The sequence below is a fragment of the Ovis aries genome, chromosome 12, assembly GCF_016772045.2.
Source record: "Ovis aries strain OAR_USU_Benz2616 breed Rambouillet chromosome 12, ARS-UI_Ramb_v3.0, whole genome shotgun sequence".
In the NCBI taxonomy this organism is placed as follows: domain Eukaryota; kingdom Metazoa; phylum Chordata; class Mammalia; order Artiodactyla; family Bovidae; genus Ovis; species Ovis aries.
The window spans coordinates 29,288,708-29,302,510 of NC_056065.1; the positions used below are offsets into that span (position 1 = coordinate 29,288,708).

The 13,803-nt window shown below is 36.0% G+C and overlaps 1 protein-coding gene across 21 annotated transcripts in view; it reads right to left on the minus strand.

Annotated features, from left to right (window-relative positions):
- Positions 1–13,803, minus strand: part of CDC42BPA (CDC42 binding protein kinase alpha) — a 298,329-nt gene that overhangs the window by 48,177 nt on the left and 236,349 nt on the right. For 9 of the 21 annotated variants that reach the window (XM_060396357.1, XM_012187158.5, XM_012187160.5 and 6 more), the window contains one exon: positions 3,218–3,256. The exons of the other annotated variants lie outside the window; for them this stretch is intronic. In XM_060396357.1, coding sequence (XP_060252340.1) covers positions 3,218–3,256 — 39 coding nt within the window. The remainder of the gene's footprint in view (positions 1–3,217; positions 3,257–13,803) is intronic. 21 annotated transcript variants of the gene reach the window in all.

Below are 13,803 nucleotides of genomic sequence, written 5' to 3' on the forward strand. Positions count from 1 at the left end.
AAATGTGTTTTTAGAACAGTATGGTGAAATAGAAAATTTTTTCTGCTTTGGCTCAGATCTGATTTTTAGATGACCCACTATTCCAGATTTTCTCAAATTATGCAATATGGCCTCCTTATAAATAATAAAAAGATCAAAATGACTTTCTTGAATATGTATTAATGGGTCTTTTCTACTCCAAAAATAATTATAGATTTGAACAAGTAGCAAAACATTCACAGAAGAAACCTAGTTTTAAAAGAAAAAGATACCAAGACTTGATATGACTTTGAGAAGAGATTTAAAAATAGCTTGCATCTAATACATTGTTTTGTATTGGTAAATATAAAACTCAAAGTTAACAGAAAAAAATCCAAATTTTCATCAATTTTGTTTATCCTGTAGCTTGAAGTATTTTAGAAACAAAGAGGAAAGTAACCCAATTTTTACTATTCAGAAATGTGTTATAACCTCAAGCTTTCAGTGAAATAAGTTATTTCTTTTAATTGTGCTTATGATTTAAAGGGCTTCCCTGGTGGCTCAGATGGTAAAACCGTCTGCTCCCAATGTGGGAGACCTGGGTTCGATCCCTGGGTCAGGAAGATCCCCTGGAGAAGGAAATGGCAACTCACTCTAGTACTCTTGCCTGGAAAATTTCATGGACAGAGGAGCCTGATGGGCTATATAGTCCATGGGGTCGCAAAGAGCCGGACACGACTGAGCAACTTCACTTTCACTTTATGATTTAAACACAGTATTGCATGTCATTTAGATAACAGTAAATACATTTTATCATTCTATCATTCTAAAAGAAATAATAAATTACTGAAGGTTATGACCTGTAAATGTAATCTTACTAGTTACAAATGATGTAACTTGTTTCTCTTTATGAAAATTTCTCCTTAAATTATTTTCAGCTTATTCATTTGAATATCTACTCTGGAGAATTTACACATGTTCTAAGAAAACACAGAATAAAGTCCAGTCATATGTTGGCTATTTAGTCTCTGCTTTAATTTCTAAAGGAATAATCCAAAAGATACTCAGTGTTTCTCACTATTAATGAAAACATTATAAAACTTTTCATAATCATCTGTATTCAGACATTAATAATATTAATAACAAATCTTTTTAATACTATGATTAATTAAACTAAACCACATAAAAAGTACATAAATACCTAGGTTATAAATGAGGCTTTAGAGCACATGGGAAATAAAAATATATACCTCACTTATATAACATTTCAGTCACTTAAAGAATTTTAAATTTATGAAAATGTTATGTATTTCTTATCTAAAAACACAGTATGTAACATAAAATCTGTATGCCACAGTTAGATTCAAGGTCACTGTTAGAAATGGTAACTATTTGTGTCCTACTGTTTTCATGGATGTTTCCAGGGACTATTAAGGTTACTCATTATTCTATGTTTCTATTTAACTGTCGAATAATTGGTAACTCTTTAATCATCTCCCTCATAGACACTACCTGACTTTTTATCTGTCAAATATTCAATAAGGAAAAATTAAAGGAAGCTGGAAAGGAAATTACCAAGCCTATCACATCTGCATTTTAAATAACCATATGCAATTATAAGCCAATAGGCTCTAGTAAAGTGCGACTTAATTATATCCTAAAATATAAACTAAATAGCAGGGGCCTTATAACAGCTATTTCCCTCAAAATTTTTTCCTTAAAGATTCACAAAAATATTCTGTGTGGTCAGAGATCTACAAGGCAAGAAACATTAGTAATGATAAATTTAACCAGAAAAACAAAATCTCTCTGAAGGGATAATCTTACTCGAAACCAAACAGTTAATAAAGCAGTCAATCCACAGACTAATTATTTGAACCAAATATAACTCAGCACACACATTTTGGTCTTTCCTTCTAACTAACATATATTCAGATTGGATAAATCCAAATGCCCAAATATAAAAATAATCAATAAGTCAGTTAACTAGCAATCTTTTCATCAACTTCTTTAATTAATGAGATATCAGTTGAAGTCGCAGTTCTACTTGCCATACCACTGGGTCTGAACTGCTTATTCATTATTAAACAGTAGCTTGAAAACATACGCTATGCTACGGTTAATCATGTTTATTTTACAATCAACTGTCCCTCACACCTGAAGACAAGAGCACAGGAAGCAGTGGGTCTCTCCACAAGCAGTGTCTGCTTGTGGACCCACTGCTGCCCATGCCCTCCATAAACCAGATAATTCCCTTCAGAACTTTCCCAGTCCAAAATATGGATTGACGGTGCTGATCAACACCAAAAGTCATGAAGCTGACAAGAGAAAGTTTGAAATTTGTATAGATCATAGATTTTCCTTTTGAATGTTGTTATTTACATTACCTATGAAAACCAGAGCAAACCGTGTCAGCTATCTTTTCAACTAGTGAGTCTGAAAGTGTGTATATCGGTGTTGGGGTGGAGGCTGGTTTAGAAAAATTTGAGACCTTTTCACAAACAGACTCCCCATTCGGGACATATCAGAACCTTATAGCATAGAGATAGTGGCTTGCCCATTTCAGGTTGAGAAACACTGGATTGGGTTTAGCATAGGAAGATGGTTATAGCTTGTAATCAATACATATATAAAGAAAGCTATAAATGTTTTTTTCAATCTTGGAAATATCTTAGAATATAAATTATTATCAACATCACTGCCTCAAATCTCTAAATACAAGGTATTTGGGAATATAGCTTTGAACTATGCTAAAAAAGCTATCAAAGATTTCTCCAGAATTGATTTATAAAAATTATAATCAGTCGGATCCATACCTTATACCAAATCTTTTTTGAATTTTGCATGATGTGAATTATCAAGCTTTCTTTCTACATAATTAAAATCTCTACGAATCTCTACATAACTGCTTACATTGGATTATTTAGAAACTCATTTACTTTGTATGTGGCCAATTTAGGGAGCATACTTTAGGATCACTTTTTCACCCAATCAAAATAAACAAGATACCTTACAATTTTAGTATTTTGGTTATAGAAATTTATATGAACATTCCTAAAGCTTTGCGGCCAAAGCCAAAAAACAACAAAAAAAGAAAATACAGAAAAGCAGAGTAGCAATAGCAACAGCAGCAGCACAAAGCATGCAATAAATGTAATACACCACAAAAACATTAGCATGTACTGCAACCACAGGCAAAAAGGATAAAAGAGAGGGTAGAGGGCATCGGGATGGGCACACAAGTGCAGTAGTCTCTTACACGTCTGCCTTTGCTAGCTGGAGTACAGGATGGAGAGCGCTTCAACAAAGAAAGGAGAATACTACGTTACAAATATTTACACACATGACTCTCAATGACTAATACTGTATTAACAGACAAAGTATATAAACATACACATAAAGACATAGTTCTGATAGGTTGAAAGTACAGGCATTTTCAGAAAAAACTGGAAGACAAGAAAGTAAAGAAAGTTGTTCAGGCTCCATCTAAGAATGGTAATCAAGTTTTCACTGGACCTTGCACAGTCACCCACCAAGTAATGATCCATCAAGTTATGGCCAATCTCTTTTCTGGAAAGGTTGGTGGTAGCAACTTGAAATAAGAGTACAAAAAGGATCTGAATAACTCTGATTTAGTGCTAGTAAGCATTTAAACAAAACATTTAATTAACTAGTTTTGCTTCAGGCATTTACTACCAAATTCTTACTCTTTTCAATGGTAAGTGCTAAATTAGGCCTTTAGAATTACTGATGTTGAATTAACACAAAAAGCTACTTCAACAATATTGTCCATCCTGACTAGAGGTTAGGCTTAATCAAAAGAAGGACCTTTGCCTTTCTGACATTAAAGAATTAAGTAATTCAGAAAAGGTAACAATAAGTAGACAATTACATAGAGACATTTTTAAAGTTTTTGAAATTTGTGATGCTCAAGCAATAGAGCTTCCAAATATGTATCAACTGACTCGTTTTTCTATAATCAATTCAACCTGATGTTTATTGAGGGTTTATAGTAAGTCAGGCACTTGATAGAGAGCACTGCAGTTCACAGACTGGTGGGGGAGCATCACACCACCAACAATGTGACGAATGCTGTAATAAGGGCATGTACAAAGCTTTTTGGGAACCTGGAGGGGCATGTACAAGATTTTTATGGGTACCTAGAGGAGTGAATTTATAAACTGAGTCTACAGGAGTTACAGAAGATTTAAGAGAAAACCTCAAGGATAAGAAACATCATTCAAGATTATCAGTTTTACTTGTACAATAACTGGCAGCTTGGTAAACAGGAATTATTATTTCTTTCTGTAGGAAATTGGAACGGTAGGCGACAAACACTGTAACCCAAGAGTTAACAGCAAACTAGGATTAGAAAGTCTACAGATTTCTAAACAGGTTCTTCTTAGCCCAGACAGCCTTCCATTGTAGTAGAAGCTAAAGTCTCAGGTTCAAACCAAGTTATATTCCTTCAGTTACTAATAGGAAGTACCTGTCTCCCCCCATACTCCCCAAAACCAAACAATCAAACATTAATAACTCAACCACCAGCCCCTTCTCTAGCAAACATTTAATCTCTCCTCTCCCTTCCTTAATAATGATAATAGCTAACATCCATCACATGTAAAATATATACAGGTACTTTTCAAAGAACTTTACATATATTATCTTTCCAAATCCTCACGGAAGAATTAATATAAGGTATTACAATCTCCATTTTAAATATGAAGAAAACAGATTAACTTGCAACAGGTCAAAAAACTGGTAAGTGGCAGTGGTAGGATTCAAACCTTCATAATCAGACTTCGCAAAATGGTATACAATCACTGCCTCTACTTCTGAGCCTCTCAATCGCTTCTCCATACAGTACAATCTGGCTTCTGCTTTGACTGCTCTAATGAAATACTGTGAAGATTAGGGTCTCCTGTTTGTCTGATGGTACCAGACATCTTGGCTGTACCTGAGGCTGCTAACCATTCCCTCTTAAAACTGTACTCCCTTAGTTTTTGTGATGCAGCACTTTCCTGAGTCATCCCCTGTGACCACTGCTCCTCCTCTTACGTGGAGTCCTATTCCTCCACCCTTTTCAATGTGAGAGATCCTGTGTTTGTGTTCTTACTCATCACTTTTCTTTTGCTACTAAGTTGGTGCAAAAGTAATTGTAGTTTTGCATTGCTGAACTTTGCCATTTGATATTGAAATATATTCTTATAAATGTTGTTATGCTATATACCATTTTAAAGCACATTTCTGGCTTTATTTTCTTTTACTAATGACTTATTATATGCTGTTTATTTTGTATTTATTTTAGATTACAGAAATGACATTAGACAAAAAGTACACGTGAGTGATTTTTTTTAAAATTTGAGTTCAAAATGGGTTGTAAAGCAGTGGAGACAACTCGCAACATCAACAACGCATTTGGCCTAAGAACTGCTAATGAACATACAGTGCAGGGGTGCTTCAAGAAGTTTTGCAAAGGAGACGAGAGCCTTGAAGATGAGGAGTGTAGTGACCAGCCACTGAAGTTGACAATGACCAACTGAGAGCCGTCATCAAAGCTGATCCTCTTACAAATACCCAAGAAGTTGCCTAAGAACTCAACACCAACCATTCTATGGTCATTCGGCATTTTGAAAATGCTCTACAAATGGGTGCCTCATGGGCTGACCAAAAATAGAGAAACTGTCATTTTATTCTACACAACACCAATGAACCATTTCTCAATCGAACTGTGATGTGTAATGAAAAGTGGATTTTATGTGAAACCAGCAATGACCAGCTCAGTGGTTGGACCAAAAAGAAGTTCCAAAGCACTTCCCAAAGCCAAACTTGCACCCAACTGATCCACTACAGCTTTCTGAATCCTGGCGAAACCATTACATCTGAGAAGTAGGCTCGGCAACTTGATGAGATGCACTGAAAACTGCAATGCCTGCAGCCAGGACTGGTCAACAGAATGGGCCCAGTTCTTCTCCATGACAATGCCTGACAGCACATCGCGCAACCAACACTCCAAAAGTTGAGCAAATTGGGTTACAAACTTTTGCCTCATCTGCCACATTCACCTGACATCTTGTCAACCGACTACCACTTCTTCAAGCATCTCGACAATTTTTTGTAGGGAAAATGCTTCCACCACCAGCAGGAGGCAAAAAATGCTTCCCGAGAGTTCAGTCAACCCTGAACCATGGATTTCTATGTTACAGGAATAAAAACTTATTTCTCGTTGGTAAAAATGTGTTGATTGTAATGGTTGCTATTTTGATTAATAAAGATGGGTTTGAATCTAGTTACAATGAATTAAAATTCACAGTCCAAAACCACAATTACTTTTGTACCAACCTAATACAATCTCTCCTGGCAGATCTCAATCTAGTTTCAACTGTTGATCATTCCCAAATTTGTACTGCCAATTCCTGTTCACTCCTTTTCCTTAAGCTGCTGACTCATCTAGAAAACTATCTGCCAAACATTTCCACATGCCTGTCCCTCAGGCACCTCAAATTTAACTTGTCCAAAAGGAAGCTGCTCACCTTTCTCCTCTGTTAAGACTTTTAATAATTATTGCATTTGGGACTGATTAAATATAAGCTCCTTAATATCTCCTTTCTACTCCCATGATATGCAGTCTGTATCTTTTATTATTGTACTTCTTCCATGGTGTTATAATTATTTAGATGTCTTTTCCATCAGATCAGATCCTTAAGGTCAGGAAATACTGTATTATGCTTAGCATAAAACTTATAAACTTAAAAATTTTTAATAAATATTGAATAAATCCTTCTGAAATTATATGATATTTAACCTAAATATTTCTTATGGCATTCACCATTTTCTACTTCGCATAGTACATAACAGTGTATTTATTTTTTCTAATAATAAGATGAGTATTTGAGGTCTACTTCTATGTCTGATTTATCTTAGTATCTACCACTGTGCACAGCAGAGTACCACACATGTAAAAAGTGCTAAAATATTTAACATAGAGAAACCCTTACATATTGGCTATACATATCCTGAAAGTCCAGATTATGTTAAAATCATGAGAAAGAACATGGAATAGCTCAAATTATATTACCACTATATGCAAAACAAGTCAAAATGTCTCTTAAAACTATCTTTGCATATGAAGGACAAGAGGTTTTCCAAGCTAATAGTGATACTAAATCACCATTGTAATCGTGTTCTTCCCCAAGTGGCTATGTAGAAATCAGACCATTTTTACATTTTCAATAGAAAAGGGCAAGTTACACTTCTCCTGAAGGTACAATTAGAGGAAAACACACACACTCTTAAACCTCTTGAATATACCCATACATACCATGGTTTTCTATAAACATTGAAATTGGGTCTCATAGCAAGCACTGGAAACCAATACATTTTCTTAAGTGTGCAGTCATATACCATTTTATATCTAGATCTATAAATTTCCACCGGAACTTCAAGGCTGATTATGGGAGTAAGCATGATAAGCAGAAACGAAAAGAAGTAATCTGTCTTATGGATACAGAGTTTGGCTAGTAGATTCTAAGGTTTCAGTTAATGTATTTCAGAGGTCTTATTTAATAAAAAAAAAAAACCGAAGAGATAAAAGACTACGTAGTCGTGAGTGTTTCCCTCTAGTTACCCAAATATATTATTGATATAATATATGATATATAATACATAATATAACATGCTGCCTAAAATAGAGAAGATTACATGTGACAATCTTCTGAAATGTGAGAATTTCAAGTCAGGTTGGACTTAATATGTGGAAGTTTTAAAAAAACAAGAATTAAAGGAGGAAATTATAGAAATTTTGTTATTTTTTAGAAGGATCTAGGCCTAGCTTCAATCATAGGATTAAAAACTCTACAATGCATGTTTCAGAATTTCAGCTTTCATTGACTCTCATGTGTGATCAACTTTTCCCAGAATCAGTTAAGCCATGCTGGTAAGTTGCAGATTTCTGTGGCTGCTTAATGACAGAATATGAGAGAAGCTGAGGGGAGAACAATGTTAAAAAACAAAACATACATGAAGGAACCTACTAAGGAGTTAGGACTGAAATTAAATATTTTGGGACACCTTAATAAGCTTTTATAGGAGGCCAAAACCAAGAGTAGAACTCAGCTTGCCAATACTTTCAGGCTACTCTTCTCTTAATATGCCAGAATGCAAGAAAAGAACACATTAGGAGTACTAGACACTTGGACTAAATGTTTGATCTTTATTCCTTTATGTCTGACCTTTATATTCTAGAGCATTAATTCCTTGATTAACTCTCTTCCTCAGTATACTAGAGTAAGACAACCTCCAAAGAACAAGATGCTACATTCTCATTTGCCAGATAAGTGGGCAATTTCCACATCTGTGAACTTCGCCTAAATGAACAGAGAGTAGACCTGTAATTTAATAAAACTCAAAATTTACCTGGCATATACTTAATATATGACAATATGTTTATTAAATATAAATAGCAACTTATTCATTTATATAACTGTACTTAGTACTCCTTTAATAAAGTCAAGTATTTTGGGGGTTCACTTGAAAAGGAGAAAATGGGTTGAACAGAACGGGAAGTTTCTGTAAGCTTAGTCTGAAATGATTCCTTCATCTGCTACCATGGGAACAAAGGAACAGAAGGGGGGAAAATTCGAGCTGGTAAGCTCCACTGCTCCTGACCTGTAACCTAGAGATGAGGCTGGACCTGATATGTGGTATCTCAGGCAGTCTATGATTGGGCAAGTGGGGCTGAGAGGAAAGATGAGGGTAAAAGAGGAAATCATTTCCATAGCAGGAGGGATCCTGGTGTCTGTTTGTCTGCTGTCGTACTGGCTCATATGGGAATACCTTACCGAAGAGACTACTTATTAAAATGGCCTCAGTTTCTTTCAAAATTAACTCACCTCCCTTTTATCTGCCCTGAAGAATGCCATACGTAATCCATTTATCAACACTTCCCTATTACTCCTAAGACTGAGAATCCCAGTCACTGTCACTAATGGGGGGGAAATAGATGGGGAAACAATGTCAGACTTTATTTTTGGGGGCTCCAAAATCACTGCAGATGGTGATTGCAGCCATGAAATTAAAAGACACTTACTCCTTGGAAGGAAAGTTATGACCAACTTAGATAGCATATTCAAAAGCAGAGACATTACTTTGTCAACAAAGGTCCGTCTAGTCAAGGCTATGGTTTTTCCCGTGGTCATGTACGGACATGAGAGTTGGACTGTGAAGAAAGCTGAGCACCAAAGAATTGATGCTTTTGAACTGTGGTGGAGAAGACTCTTGAGAGTCCCCTGGACTGCAAGGAGATCCAACCAGTCCATCCTAAAGGAGATCAGTGCTGGGTGTTCATTGGAAGGACTGATGCTAAAGCTAAAACTCTAATACTTTGGCTGCCTCATGCGAAGAGTTGACTCATTAGAAAAGACTCTGATCCTGGGAGGGATTGGGGGCAGGAGGAGAAGGGGATGACAGAGGATGAAATGGCTGAATGGCATCACCGACTCGATGCACATGGGTTTGGGTGAACTCTGGGAGTTGGTGATGGACAGGGAGGCCTGGCGTGCTGCGATTCATGGGGTCACAAAGAGTCGGACACAACTGAGTGACTGAACTGAACTGAACATATCTATTGGGCTTCCCAGATGGCTCAGTGGAACCTTCTTACACTGTTGGTGGGATGCAAACTAGTACAGCCACTATGGAGAACAGTGTGGAGATTCCTTAAAAAACCGGAAATAGAACTGCCATATGACCCAGCAATCCTACTGCTGGGCATACACACCGAGGAAACCAGAACTGAAAGAGACATGTGTATTCCAGTGTTCATCGCAGCACTATAACCCCTTTATCAACACTTCGATATTACTCCTAAGACTGAGAATCCTAGTCACTGTCACTAATAGGGGGAAAATAGATGGGGAAACAGTGTGGTATATAACGACTAAAATCACTGGGCTAAAGGTTATAGTGTTGATACAGCGCTTACAATAGCTAGGACATGGAAGCAACCTAGATTTCCATTGGCAGATGAATGGATAAGAAAGCTATGGTACATATAAACAATGGAATATTACTCAGCTATTAAAAAGAATGCATTTGAATCAGTTCTAATTGGGTGGATGAAACTAGAGCCTGTTATACAGAGTGAAGTAAGTCAGAAAGAAAAACACCAATACAGTATATTAATGCATATATATGGAATTTAGAAAGATGGTAACGATAACTCTGTATGCGAGATAGCAAGAGACACAGATGTAAACAAGAGACTTTTGGACTCTGTGGGAGAGGGTGAGGGTGGGATGGTTTGAGAGAATGGCACTGAAACATGTATACTACCATACGTGAAACTGATCGCCAGTCCAGGTTCGACGCAAGAGACAGGGTTCTCAGGGCCAGTGCACTGGGATGACCCTGAGGGATGGGATGGGGAGGGAGGTGGGAGGAGGGTTCAGGATGGGGAACACATGTACACCCATGGCTGATTCATGTCAATGTATAGCAAAAACCACTACAATACTGTAAAGTAATCAGTCTCCAGTTAAAAGAAAAAAAAAAAAGAATCAGCCTATAATGCAGGAGACGCAGGTTTGATCCTTGAATCAGGAAGATCCCCTGGAAAAGGAAAATGACAACCCATACCAGTATTCTTGCCTGGGAAATCCTGTAGATAGAGGAACCTGGCAGGCTACAGTCCACTGAGTCGCAAAGAGTCAGACACAACCTAGCAACTCAACAACAACAACAACATACCTATCTACTAGCGAGAGTGCTGTGGTATATAATGACTAAAATCACTGGAAAGATTCTCTAGGGTTCTTTTCTCCTTCAAAAGTCTGTTATTGTACATGTAGAAAAGTCCAAATGCCTAAGCTCCTTTGAGTTATAGAAGTAGAGTGTGGAGAATGTATTCTGCTTTGCCTGAATCAGAGGGAAGGAAGACTGGTATTACAAATGCTCTTTCTCTTCCGTTAAGAGCTGTCTAAATAGTGTAACTTAAAAGGTAAGCAACCTGTTCCAAATGCCGTCCAAGACTGCCAGAAATTCTAGTATTCATCTAAATTTTGGATAACAGACAAAACATACTGAGAAAAAACTAGAGACAGGAAAGTGATTAGGTATACTATTTTGTGTAAAATGATTATAGAGTTAACAGGCCTGTGTGTGTGTCAGGGTGTGAAGGATAAAGTCAGAAGGTAATTTTGGAGGAGGGGAGGCACCGCTAGTAAAGCACTGAAAAGTTGGAGGGCAGCATGAGGGTGCTAGGTTACTAGGAGAAGGTCCATGATGTGTGGACACAGAAGAAAACTGCACTTGGATAATTTTGCTTAAAACCCTCCTATACCTACAAATTCCAGCTGTAATTCAATTTTAGGTCTTCAGCACAATATTTTTCTTTTCTATAGCAATGAGACAGAAAACAGAAAAGAATGAGCAGAGGATGTTACCTATGGGTTAGTTAATAGGGTCTACTTAGTAACAGAGGCCAGTCACATACTATAAACAAGATGCACAACAGCCTAACTAGTTTGGGCACATAGAACAATGAAGATTTATTTTCATCCTTAAGAATCCAAGCGTTTAAGAGTAATAAGGAAGTCAAGGAACCTGAGCTTTAAATCTTAATACTAAATACCTTCAATGCTGAACCTAAGCATGCCAGAGATTGAATATCATTACGCTATTATGACGCTGAAGATGAAATGGATGATAACGATGGGAAGGGCAGTCACAGTTACAAACTATGAGGAGAAATAAGAGGTTTATGCCATAAAATATGAATTAAGAATACAAAATATTTTTTTAAATGGCAGCTTACGGATAGTCTTCACCCTGACACGAAAAATCATTTCCAATAGTAACGCGATTCAATAGGAGGAAAGTATAGTGATTCATATTGGTGGTGACTGGAAGGCTGAGTGGTAAAGAGCTTAGAAAGTACTCAAGTGAAACTGAAATTGTGAACAAGAAAGGAAGCTAAAGAGAACACGGCAATGGAGGGGAACTGGCCTATTAAGAGTAATGAAATAATAACCAATATCATTGAGGGCATTAAATACATTGTCACTTTTTTTCAAACAAGCTTATGAGATTAGTACTATTATTATCCCTGTTTATCCAATAAGCAAACCAATGCATAGAAAGGTTGGATATCTTGCTCCAAATTATATACCAAGAAAGTGGCAGCGACAGGATTTGAATCAACTTAAGTGCTTCAGCAATAGATGGAAAGGAAAGTGCTCAGGAAGCAAATGAGAGAAAAACCATGCCCTTAAAGAGCTGGAGCCTGAATCAAAAAGACTCGGCAGTCTCTGTGAACTTAGCTCCTGCTTACTTTATAATAGGAGTTCCTTTGTAATGCTTTACAATTTAGATCTGAATTGAACTGAATTGAATCGATGAATCCATGCTGAGTAATCGGGGGGAAGGATAGGAAAGGATATTCCTGGAGCATGAGTGAAAGTGGGAAACTTAGACACTACAGTGGGGTGGGGGTGGCAGACAGGATATGAGAGTAGAGATGAGACCTCAGTGGGCTGAAGTGTGCTTTTGTTGAGAGGAGCCAATCTATTTATCCAAATACATACTACTCCTGTGCTTTACATTCCGAGATTTTGGTGAGAGAAAAAGGGATGTAGAAAAGAGTTTGTTAGAAAGAAAAATGAAAATGGTGTTCTAGGAGAAAGAGCAATTAAAATTTGTTCAGATTTCCTTTCCATTCTTTTTAAGGTGAATGTTACCTATATGGAAATACCATACTGAATATTTTAGTAAAATATACATCAGATTATAATATCAAAATTTATTATATATCAAGAAAGTTCTCTTTTTAATCACACTTTAAAAAACCATAACTAGCATAATTATGTATCTCAAGAATAGTAAAACAGTTTCCATTTAGAATGAAAAGGTGCACATTTTGGTATAAATATTTCAAGAAATAAAAAAAGAAACACTCAAAAATATAGATCAGGATTTTTGTTTAGTAAAAAATTATTCTTACTGCTCTTTTCAATGTAAGAATTATATTTAACAAAACACAAAAAATAAAACATTAAAAGAGTTCCCCCTGATTTAAAAAAGTTATATGCACTGCATTTGCATCTGAACCCATTTTATTTCCTAATTTCTGGAAAGACAGAATGCTCAATAGGAAAATACAACGCTTTACACAAGAATTACTGTGCCATTTAAAGCAGAATGGAGAATGTATATGTCAGGTATTTCTGTAAGAGAACAACAGACATTAGGAACTTCTAAATTATTAAATCTATAGAATTAATTTAGGAGAGAAAATGATAATGCAGTCAATTTACAGTGCATATGGTAACTAAAATCAATTTTCACATTAGAAGAGAAATTCTGTCAGCATTAAAAATTGATTTGCACTCAACTATTGTGTTATGTATGATAAACTCTATTGAAAGAGTTAATAAAATGTCACTTTTTATTATACCACCAGAGGCTTACTTTTAACTAACATATAAACCAAGTAGCAAACTGCTGGAAAGAAAAGGGAAATGTGAAATAGAAACTGCCTTGAAACACAAAAATGAGCAATTATTTATATCTATTTAGCTATATAGTGACAATAATCAAATAAGCATTCCAGTCTTTAGAACTGTTGCAAAGAATGGAACTACAGAGATTCTCTGATGGCCAATGCATTTTTTTAAAGTACATTTTTATTTTATTATACTTAATAATGATAACTCTTCTTTGTATTTAAGGTAAGAAAGAAGCACATTTGGCTCACAAATTATCAAGTGTGATATTTCTAAAACTGACTGCATTACTAGGTAAATTCTTCATATCAATTCACTGATCTCTTTTACTGAAGGATGCATTTGT